At 55.9% G+C, this 12,281-nt stretch overlaps 2 protein-coding genes across 2 annotated transcripts in view; one reads left to right on the forward strand and one right to left on the reverse strand.

The window, feature by feature from the left end:
• LOC309559461 (NACHT, LRR and PYD domains-containing protein 3-like) overlaps window positions 1-1,108 on the forward strand; it is a 44,716-nt gene extending 43,608 nt beyond the window's left edge. Inside the window, exon 6 of the mRNA XM_082262733.1 lies at window positions 1,033-1,108. Coding sequence (XP_082118859.1) covers window positions 1,033-1,075 — 43 coding nt within the window. The 3' untranslated portion in view covers window positions 1,076-1,108. The remainder of the gene's footprint in view (window positions 1-1,032) is intronic.
• LOC309551015 (uncharacterized protein) overlaps window positions 1-12,281 on the reverse strand; it is a gene marked incomplete at both ends in the record, with an annotated part of 209,781 nt that overhangs the window by 179,891 nt on the left and 17,609 nt on the right.

The raw sequence follows: 12,281 nt of genomic DNA on the forward strand, positions 1-12,281 counted from the left end.
CCCAGTGCCGGCAGCACTCATGCAGCCCCAGACCATGACACTCCCACCACCATGCCTGACTGTAGGAAGACACACTTGTCTTTGTACTCCTCACCTTGTGTACAAATAAGTTTATCTTGGTCTCATCAGAGCACAGGAGATGGTTCCAGTAATCCATGTCCTTAGTCTGCTTGTCTTCAGCAAACTGTTTGCAGGCTTTCTTGTTCATCATCTTTAGAAGAGGCTTCCTTCTGGGATGACAGCCATGCAGACCAATTTGATGCAGTGTGCGGCGTATGGTCTGAGCACTGACAGGCTGACCCCCCCACCCCTTCAGCCTCTGCAGCAATGCTGGCAGCACTCATACGTCTATTTCCCAAAGACAACCTCTGGATATGACGCTGAGCATGTGGCACTCAACTTCTTTGATCGACCATGGCGAGGCCTGTTCTGAGTGGAATCTGTCCTGGTAAACCGCTGTATGGTCTTGGCCACCGTGCTGCAGCTCAGTTTCAGGGTCTTGGCAATCTTCTTATAGCCTAGGCCATCTTTATGTAGAGCAACAATAATTATTTTCAGATCCTCAGAGAGTTCTTTGCCATGAGGTGCCATGTTGAACTTCCAGTGACCAGTATGAGAGAGTGAGAGCGATAACACCAAATGTAACACCCCTGCTCCCCATTCACACCTTAGACCTTGTAACACTAACGAGTCACATGACACCGGGGAGGGAAAATGGCTAATTGGGCCCAATTTGGACATTGTCACTTAGGGGTGTACTCACTTTTGTTGCCAGCGGTTTAGACATTAATGGCTGTGTGTTGAGTTATTTTGAGGGGACAGTAAATTTACACTGTTATACAAGCTGTACACTCACTACTTTACATTGTAGCAAAGTCTCATTTCTTCAGTGTTGTCACATGAAAAGATAGAATGGGAGGGGTGTACTTACTTTTGTCAAATACTGTATATGTGTGTGGGTACCTATGAATGTATGTGTGTATCCTGAGCAGAATATGAACCCTGTCTCCTTCTTCTTCTATATAACTCCAGTAAATGTATTGGATTGGAGTATACCCCAACAAGGACTACATGAGAAGATCCCAATGAAGAGGTCCTACAACGATATCCTTGATGTAAGGTAAGTGTCTTCTATCACCTATGATTTGTGTATTGGGCGTCTTTCTGCTTTGGTTTTAGAGAAGTGATTGGTTAGTATAAAGTCTCATGTGTTTATTAGAAACGGTCCACTTTCCATCCCCGCCAAAGGATCTATAAAATAAAAGAACCTTCAGAACAGAATACATAATGGATAGAATGGCCACCAGGAAGAAGAATTGGGTTAGACCGGCCTTTCTCAACCTTAACTCAACCTCAGCACAGAGGAACCCTGGAAAGAACATTCCTGTCTCAGGGAACCCCTAATCAGTGGCGGCTGGTGCGTTGGGGGCACAGGGGCGCCGCCCCCCTATCCATGCATCCGGCCCCCTAATCTACATATGGGGCGCCGGATGCATGGAGTTCAATGGGGGCTTTTTTTTTTTTTTAGTCACCTGATTAGATCCAGAGGCTCTAATAGGCTTCAGCAAAGGGTGGACCCGGGGCGCAGAGCAGTGCGCCCCAAGCCCACCCATTGTGTGACAATAGCGAATGAAAATTTGCTATTGTCACACGGATCCTCCTCCTGGCCAATCAGGAAGCGGGTCCGTTACGCGCTGCCTGATTGGCCAAAAGGCAAACCCCATGCCATTGGCAGAGGAGGAGGCGGGAGGTCTGAAGGGAAGCCACCGCTATAGGTAAGTGCACTGGTCTCGAGGGGGGGGGGGGCTTGGCACGCTGTTCACTCTGCATTGAAAGGGGGCATGCTGGCATCTCTGCATTGAAAGGGGGCACGCTGGCATCTCTGCATTGAAAGGGGGCATGCTGGTATCTCTGCATTGAAAGGGGGCACGCTGGCATCTCTGTATTGAAAGGGGGCACGCTGGTCCCTCTACATTGAAAGGGGGCACGCTGGTCCCTCTACATTGAAAGGGGGCACGTTGGTCCCTCTACATTGAAAGGGGGCATGCTGGTCTCTCTACATTGAAAGGGGGCACGCTGGTCTCTCTACATTGAAAGGGGGCACGCTGGTCTCTCTGCATTGAAAGGGGGCACGCTGGTCCCTCTACATTGAAAGGGGGCACGCTGGTCTCTCTACATTGAAAGGGAGCACGCTGGTCTCTCTGCATTGAAAGTGGGCACACTGGTCTCTCTGCATTGAAAGGGGACACGCTGGTCTCTCTGCATTGAAAGGGGGCATGCTGGTCTCTCTACATTGAAAGGGGGCACGCTGGTCTCTCTGCATTGAAAGGGGGCACACTGGTCTCTCTGCATTGAAAGGGGGCACGCTGGTCCCTCTACATTGAAAGGGGGCACGCTGGTCTCTCTGCATTGAAAGGGGGCACACTGGTCTCTCTGCATTGAAAGGGGGCACGCTGGTCCCTCTACATTGAAAGGGGGCACGCTGGTCTCTCTGCATTGAAAGGGGGCACACTGGTCTCTCTGCATTGAAAGGGGGCACGCTGGTCTCTCTGCATTGAAAGGGGGCACACTGGTCTCTCTGCATTGAAAGGGGGCACGCTGGTCCCTCTACATTGAAAGGGGGCACGCTGGTCTCTCTGCATTGAAAGGGGGCACACTGGTCTCTCTGCATTGAAAGGGGGCACGCTGGTCCCTCTACATTGAAAGGGGGCACGCTGGTCTCTCTGCATTGAAAGGGGGCACGCTGGTCTCTCTGCATTGAAAGGGGACACGCTGGTCTCTCTACATTGAAAGGGGGCACGCTGGTCTCTCTGCATTGAAAGGGGGCACGCTGGTCTCTCTGCATTGAAAGGGGGCACGCTGGTCTCTCTGCATTGAAAGGGGGCACGCTGGTCCCTCTACATTGAAAGGGGGCACGCTGGTCTCTCTGCATTGAAAGGGGGCACGCTGGTCTCTCTGCATTGAAAGGGGGCACACTGGTCTCTCTGCATTGAAAGGGGGCACGCTGGTCCCTCTACATTGAAAGGGGGCACGCTGGTCTCTCTGCATTGAAAGGGGGCACGCTGGTCTCTCTGCATTGAAAGGGGGCACGCTGGTCTCTCTACATTGAAAGGGAGCACGCTGGTCTCTCTGCATTGAAAGGGGGCACGCTGGTCTCTCTGCATTGAAAGGGGACACGCTGGTCATTCTGCATTGAAAGGGGGTAGCTATGCTTTAATTACTGAAGGCCCCATTCACACTTTTGTGACCTCAAAGTCACGCAATTTTTTACAGCGTTTTTTGCTGCAAAGCAATGCCTATTACATTTTTCTGTTTGGGCTCCCCAAAAATTTTGAGCACCAGCCGCCACTGCCTCTGATAATAATTCCTATATCTACAACTCAGGATACATTAGTGTGATGGTCAGTGGGAAGAACGCGCCTTACACTTGTTGTCATTGGGAAGAATTCCCCTCTTACAGATAGCTAAAAAAATGAATGGCGTCAGAGGGAACGTATCTGAGAACCAGAAATTGCTCATTGATCAAGGAACCCCTAGCAACCTCTGGAGGAACCCCTAGCAACCTCTGGAGGAACCCCTAGCAACCTCTGGAGGAAACCCTAACAACCTCTGAAGGAACCCCTAGCAACCTCTGAAAGGAACCCCTAACAACCTCTGGAGGAACCCCTAACAACCTCTGGAGGAACCCCTAGCAACCTCTGAAAGGAACCCCTAACAACCTCTGGAGGAACCCCTAGCAACCTCTGGAGGAACCCCTAGCAACCTCTGGAGGAAACCCTAACAACCTCTGGAGGAACCCCTAGCAACCTCTGGAGGAACCCCTAACAACCTCTGGAGGAACCCCTAACAACCTCTGGAGAAACCCCTAACAACCTCTGGAGGAACCCCTAGCAACCTCTGGAGAAACCCCTAACAACCTCTGAAAGGAACCCCTAACAACCTCTGGAGGAACCCCTAGCAACCTCTGGAGGAACCCCTAGCGACCTCTGGAGGAACCCCTAGCAACCTCTGGAGGAAACCCTAACAACCTCTGGAGAAACCCCTAACAACCTCTGGAGAAACCCCTAACAACCTCTGGAGGAACCCCTAGCAACCTCTGGAGAAACCCCTAACAACCTCTGGAGGAACCCCTAGCAACCTCTGGAGAAACCCCTAACAACCTCTGAAAGGAACCCCTAACAACCTCTGGAGGAACCCCTAGCAACCTCTGGAGGAACCCCTAGCAACCTCTGGAGGAACCCCTAGCAACCTCTGGAGGAACCCCTAGCAACCTCTGAAAGGAACCCCTAGCAACCTCTAGAGGAACCCCAGTTTAGAACCCTGGGTTAGACACTCCTTCCACACATCTAAAAATCAAACTAATGTAACAATAGAGTATTACAGGGAAAAGAAAACGTATCTCTGGCCAAAAGTTGTCCTTTTCATTTTTGGGTGGAGGAATGAGGGAGTTAGAACTTTTGTTAGGAATTTATTGCTGTCTACCTGCTATGGAGATTCCCCCTCTCTACACTCACCGGCCGCTTTATTAGGTACACATTGCTAGGACCGGGTTGGACACCCTTTTACCTTCAAAACTGCCTTAATTCTTCATGGCATAGATACAATAGTGTCAAACATTCCTCAGAGATCTTCCTCCATAGTGACATGATAGAATCACGTAAACCCCCCCACACCATTACACCCCCACCACCAGCCTGAACCACTACCCCCCCCTCCTCCTCCACACCATTACACCCCCACCACAAGCCTGAACCACTACCCCCCCCTCCTCCCCCACACCATTACACCCCCACCACCAGCCTGAACCACTACCCCCCCCTCCTCCTCCACACCATTACACCCCCACCACAAGCCTGAACCACTACCCCCCCCTCCTCCCCCACACCATTACACCCCCACCACCAGCCTGAACCACTACCCCCCCCTCCTCCTCCACACCATTACACCCCCACCACAAGCCTGAACCACTACCCCCCCCTCCTCCCCCACACCATTACACCCCCACCACCAGCCTGAACCACTACCCCCCCTCCTCCTCCTCCCCCACCATTACACCCCCACCACCAGCCTGAACCACTACCCCCCCTCCTCCCCCACACCATTACACCCCCACCACCAGCCTGAACCACTACCCCCCCTCCCCCCCCACACCATTACACCCCCACCACCAGCCTGAACCACTACCCCCCCTCCTCCCCCACACCATTACACCCCCACCACCAGCCTGAACCACTACCCCCCCCTCCTCCCCCACACCATTACACCACCACCACCAGCCTGAACCACTACCCCCCCTCCTCCCCCACACCATTACACCCCCACCACCAGCCTGAACCACTACCCCCCCCCCTCCCCCCCCACACCATTACACCCCCACCACCAGCCTGAACCACTACCCCCCCTCCTCCCCCACACCATTACACCCCCACCACCAGCCTGAACCACTACCCCCCCCATCCTCCTCCACACCATTACACCCCCACCACCAGCCTGAACCACTACCCCCCCCTCCCCCCCCACACCATTACACCCCCACCACAAGCCTGAACCACTACCCCCCCCTCCTCCCCCACACCATTACACCCCCACCACCAGCCTGAACCACTACCCCCCCCTCCTCCTCCACACCATTACACCCCCACCACAAGCCTGAACCACTACCCCCCCCTCCTCCCCCACACCATTACACCCCCACCACCAGCCTGAACCACTACCCCCCCTCCTCCTCCACACCATTACACCCCCACCACAAGCCTGAACCACTACCCCCCCCTCCTCCCCCACACCATTACACCCCCACCACCAGCCTGAACCACTACCCCCCCTCCTCCTCCTCCCCCACCATTACACCCCCACCACCAGCCTGAACCACTACCCCCCCTCCTCCCCCACACCATTACACCCCCACCACCAGCCTGAACCACTACCCCCCCCCTCCCCCCCCACACCATTACACCCCCACCACCAGCCTGAACCACTACCCCCCCTCCTCCCCCACACCATTACACCCCCACCACCAGCCTGAACCACTACCCCCCCTCCTCCCCCACACCATTACACCACCACCACCAGCCTGAACCACTACCCCCCCTCCTCCCCCACACCATTACACCCCCACCACAAGCCTGAACCACTAACCCCCCCTCCTCCCCCACACCATTACACCCCCACCACCAGCCTGAACCACTACCCCCCCCTCCCCCCCCACACCATTACACCCCCACCACCAGCCTGAACCACTACCCCCCCTCCTCCCCCACACCATTACACCCCCACCACCAGCCTGAACCACTACCCCCCCCCTCCTCCTCCACACCATTACACCCCCACCACCAGCCTGAACCACTACCCCCCCCCTCCTCCTCCACACCATTACACCCCCACCACAAGCCTGAACCACTAACCCCCCCTCCTCCTCCACACCATTACACCCCCACCACCAGCCTGAACCACTAACCCCCCCCTCCTCCCCCACACCATTACACCCCCACCACAAGCCTGAACCACTACCCCCCCTCCTCCCCCACACCATTACACCCCCACCACCAGCCTGAACCACTACCCCCCCCTCCTCCTCCACACCATTACACCCCCACCACAAGCCTGAACCACTACCCCCCCCTCCTCCCCCACACCATTACACCCCCACCACCAGCCTGAACCACTACCCCCCCCTCCTCCTCCACACCATTACACCCCCACCACAAGCCTGAACCACTACCCCCCCCTCCTCCCCCACACCATTACACCCCCACCACCAGCCTGAACCACTACCCCCCCTCCTCCTCCTCCCCCACCATTACACCCCCACCACCAGCCTGAACCACTACCCCCCCTCCTCCCCCACACCATTACACCCCCACCACCAGCCTGAACCACTACCCCCCCTCCCCCCCCCACACCATTACACCCCCACCACCAGCCTGAACCACTACCCCCCCTCCTCCCCCACACCATTACACCCCCACCACCAGCCTGAACCACTACCCCCCCCTCCTCCCCCACACCATTACACCACCACCACCAGCCTGAACCACTACCCCCCCTCCTCCCCCACACCATTACACCCCCACCACAAGCCTGAACCACTAACCCCCCCTCCTCCCCCACACCATTACACCCCCACCACCAGCCTGAACCACTACCCCCCCCTCCCCCCCCACACCATTACACCCCCACCACCAGCCTGAACCACTACCCCCCCTCCTCCCCCACACCATTACACCCCCACCACCAGCCTGAACCACTACCCCCCCCTCCTCCTCCACACCATTACACCCCCACCACCAGCCTGAACCACTACCCCCCCCCTCCTCCTCCACACCATTACACCCCCACCACAAGCCTGAACCACTAACCCCCCCTCCTCCTCCACACCATTACACCCCCACCACCAGCCTGAACCACTAACCCCCCCCCTCCTCCCCCACACCATTACACCCCCACCACAAGCCTGAACCACTACCCCCCCTCCTCCCCCACACCATTACACCCCCACCACCAGCCTGAACCACTACCCCCCCCCTCCTCCTCCACACCATTACACCCCCACCACAAGCCTGAACCACTAACCCCCCCTCCTTCTCCACACCATTACACCCCCACCACCAGCCTGAACCACTAACCCCCCCTCCTCCTCCACACCATTACACCCCCACCACCAGCCTGAACCACTAACCCCCCCTCCTCCCCCACACCATTACACCCCCACCACCAGCCTGAACCACTACCCCCCCTCCTCCCCCACACCATTACACCACCACCACCAGCCTGAACCACTACCCCCCCTCCTCCCCCACACCATTACACCACCACCACCAGCCTGAACCACTAACCCCCCCTCCTCCCCCACACCATTACACCCCCACCACCAGCCTGAACCACTACCCCCCCTCCTCCTCCACACCATTACACCCCCACCACCAGCCTGAACCACTAACCCCCCCTCCTCCCCCACACCATTACACCCCCACCACCAGCCTGAACCACTACCCCCCCTCCTCCTCCACACCATTACACCCCCACCACCAGCCTGAACCACTACCCCCCCTCCTCCCCCACACCATTACACCCCCACCACCAGCCTGAACCACTACCCCCCCTCCTCCCCCACACCATTACACCACCACCACCAGCCTGAACCACTACCCCCCCCTCCTCCCCCACACCATTACACCCCCACCACCAGCCTGAACCACTAACCCCCCCTCTTCCCCCACACCATTACACCCCCACCACCAGCCTGAACCACTACCCCCCTCCTCCCCCACGCCATTACACCCCCACCACCAGCCTGAACCACTACCCCCCCCTCCACCCCCACACCATTACACCACCACCACAAGCCTGAACCACTACCCCCCCTCCTCCCCCACACCATTACACCACCACCACCAGCCTGAACCACTAACCCCCCCTCCTCCTCCACACCATTACACCCCCACCACCAGCCTGAACCACTAACCCCCCCCCCCTCCTCCACACCATTACACCCCCACCACCAGCCTGAACCACTACCCCCCCCTCCTCCCCCACACCATTACACCACCACCACAAGCCTGAACCACTACCCCCCCTCCTCCCCCACACCATTACACCCCCACCACCAGCCTGAACCACTACCCCCCCCTCCTCCCCCACACCATTACACCCCCACCACCAGCCTGAACCACTACCCCCCCCTCCTCCCCCACACCATTACACCACCACCACAAGCCTGAACCACTAACCCCCCCCCTCCTCCTCCACACCATTACACCCCCACCACCAGCCTGAACCACTAACCCCCCCCCCCCTCCTCCACACCATTACACCCCCACCACCAGCCTGAACCAATACCCCCCCCTCCTCCCCCACACCATTACACCACCACCACAAGCCTGAATCACTACCCCCCCCTCCTCCCCCACACCATTACACCCCCACCACCAGCCTGAACCACTACCCCCCCCTCCTCCCCCACACCATTACACCCCCACCACCAGCCTGAACCACTACCCCCCCTCCTCCCCCACACCATTACACCACCACCACCAGCCTGAACCACTACCCCCCCCCTCCTCCCCCACACCATTACACCACCACCACAAGCCTGAACCACTACCCCCCCTCCTCCCCCACACCATTACACCCCCACCACCAGCCTGAACCACTACCCCCCCTCCTCCCCCACGCCATTACACCCCCACCACCAGCCTGAACCACTACCCCCCCCTCCTCCTCCACACCATTACACCCCCACCACCAGCCTGAACCACTAACCCCCCCTCCTCCCCCACACCATTACACCCCCACCACCAGCCTGAACCACTACCCCCCCTCCTCCCCCACACCATTACACCCCCACCACCAGCCTGAACCACTACCCCCCCCTCCTCCCCCACACCATTACACCACCACCACAAGCCTGAACCACTAACCCCCCTCCTCCCCCACACCATTACACCACCACCACCAGCCTGAACCACTAACCCCCCCCTCCTCCTCCACACCATTACACCCCCACCACCAGCCTGAACCACTAACCCCCCCCCCTCCTCCACACCATTACACCCCCACCACCAGCCTGAACCACTACCCCCCCCCTCCTCCCCCACACCATTACACCACCACCACAAGCCTGAACCACTACCCCCCCCCTCCTCCCCCACACCATTACACCCCCACCACCAGCCTGAACCACTACCCCCCCTCCTCCCCCACACCATTACACCCCCACCACCAGCCTGAACCACTACCCCCCCCTCCTCCCCCACACCATTACACCACCACCACAAGCCTGAACCACTAACCCCCCCCTCCTCCTCCACACCATTACACCCCCACCACCAGCCTGAACCACTAACCCCCCCCCTCCTCCACACCATTACACCCCCACCACCAGCCTGAACCAATACCCCCCCTCCTCCCCCACACCATTACACCACCACCACAAGCCTGAACCACTACCCCCACCCTCCTCCCCCACACCATTACACCCCCACCACCAGCCTGAACCACTACCCCCCCCTCCTCCCCCACACCATTACACCCCCACCACCAGCCTGAACCACTACCCCCCCCCTCCTCCCCCACACCATTACACCACCACCACCAGCCTGAACCACTACCCCCCCCCTCCTCCCCCACACCATTACACCACCACCACAAGCCTGAACCACTACCCCCCCTCCTCCCCCACACCATTACACCCCCACCACCAGCCTGAACCACTACCCCCCCTCCTCCCCCACACTATTACACCCCCACCACCAGCCTGAACCACTACCCCCCCCCCCTCCTCCTCCACACCATTACACCCCCACCACCAGCCTGAACCACTACCCCCCCCTCCTCCTCCACACCATTACACCACCACCACAAGCCTGAGGAAGACGATATTTCCGAAACACGTTGGCTTTGTTTCACTCTGTTTGCAGCCCTATGTGTTGCTTTAATGTTTTTTTTAGCTCTTTTAAGAATGAGTTTCAAGTAAACTGTGGTGTCTCCATGTTTCGAGAGATTTCACAGATCTTCATCCCCTTCTCTTCCAGATGGAAACTCCTGGGAGATGTGATGCCGTGTGCGTCCCGCTTCTCCCGTCTCCAGCACAAGGTCAATTCTGTGACAGAAGAGGAAGAGACGTGATAGAAGAAGGGGCTTTACTGCTCAGAGAAGAGGTGCAGGAACTTCTCCCTTCCGAGTCACTCCTTGACTCCGCCCCTACCCACCTCCAAGCACCATTCCTTTGTTCCACCCCCTACTCACCTCCTAGTACCGCCCCTTTTAGGGAATATAGAACCAAGAATCATTTTGTGGTGCTAACTATTTTTTTATGGAATTTGTTAATGATAACAAGAAAGACAGTAAAATGGATCTAGAAACAATGGACACCACAGCGACAATAGATCCACCCGAGCAACAATGGACTCCCAACAGCCAGCATCAATAGACCCTCCAGCAGCCAGCAATATTAGACCCCTCCCTCAATAGTAGATCCGTCCCAGCAATGATTGACCCCCTGTAATATAAGACCCAACCCCAGCAACAATAGAGCCCCCAGCAAAAATAGATCCCCTCCAGCAACAATAGACTCCCCAGCAACAATAGACTCCCCTGCTAGATCCCCTCCAGCAACAATAGACTCCCTAGTAACCATAGACGTCCCAAGCAACAATAGACCCCCCTGCAAAAATAGGTCCCCTCCAGCAACATTAGACCCCTCCCTCAACAGTAGATCCCTCCCAGCAATGATTGATCCCTGTAATATAAGACCCACCCCCTGCTACAATAGAGCCCCCAGCAAAAAAAGATCCCCTCCAGCAAAAATAGATCCCCTCCAGCAATAATAGACCCCCCCCTGCAAAAGTAGGTCCCCTCCAGCAACAATAGATTCCCCAGCAGTCAGCAACAATGACTTCTACCTCAACAGTAGATCCCTCCCAGCATCGATTGACCCCACTAAGAATAGAAGACATCCTCAGCAACAATAGACCCCCCTGCAAAAATAGATCCCCTCCAGCAACAATAGACTCCCCAGCAGCCAGCAACAATAACTTCTACCTCAACAGTAGATCCCTCCCAGCAACTATTGATCCCACGAACAACAGAAGACTTTCCCAGCAACAATAGAACCCCAATTCCACAAAAATAGATCCCCTCCAGCAACAAAAGACTTCCCCAAAAACAATAGACTCCCCAGCAGTCAGCAACAATGGACCCTGCAGCACCCCTTGTCATTACATGCAGTCAGTGGTGGAGGTGCCGGACCTGCGTTCCTTCACGTTCCCCAGATAGAAGAATGATAATTATTAGGGACATATTGCTGTGTAAATAATTCCAATTTCCTCTTATTGGACGGCTCTGGTAACATTGTAAATAAAATATAAATGAGAATTCATTCAATGCTGTGTCATTCATAGATCTCATTCTCCTGATTCATATCATAGGCGGGATAAAATGTGGTCATTGGGGATGATTTACTGAATGAGTGGAGACTGTTCAGTTATCTTCATAAATTCTGTGAAATTATGGTGACTAAAAGCCCATCAATGATGGGACATTCTATTCTATTCTATCCAATTCTATTCTATTCTACTCTATTCAATTCTATCCAATTCTATTCTATTCTATTCTATTCAATTCTATCCAATTCTATTCTATTCTATTTAATTCTATTCTATCCACTTACTAACCAAGATTTTTTTGCCACCTTTTGCTTACAAGTTTAAATCAGTATTTTTTTGTTTAAAATTACTTAGAATCCCAAAACATTACTTTTTTTTTTTTTTTTTAGCAGAGGC

Source organism: Pelophylax lessonae, assembly GCF_965119305.1.
Source record: "Pelophylax lessonae genome assembly, chromosome: 1".
NCBI lineage: Eukaryota > Metazoa > Chordata > Amphibia > Anura > Ranidae > Pelophylax > Pelophylax lessonae.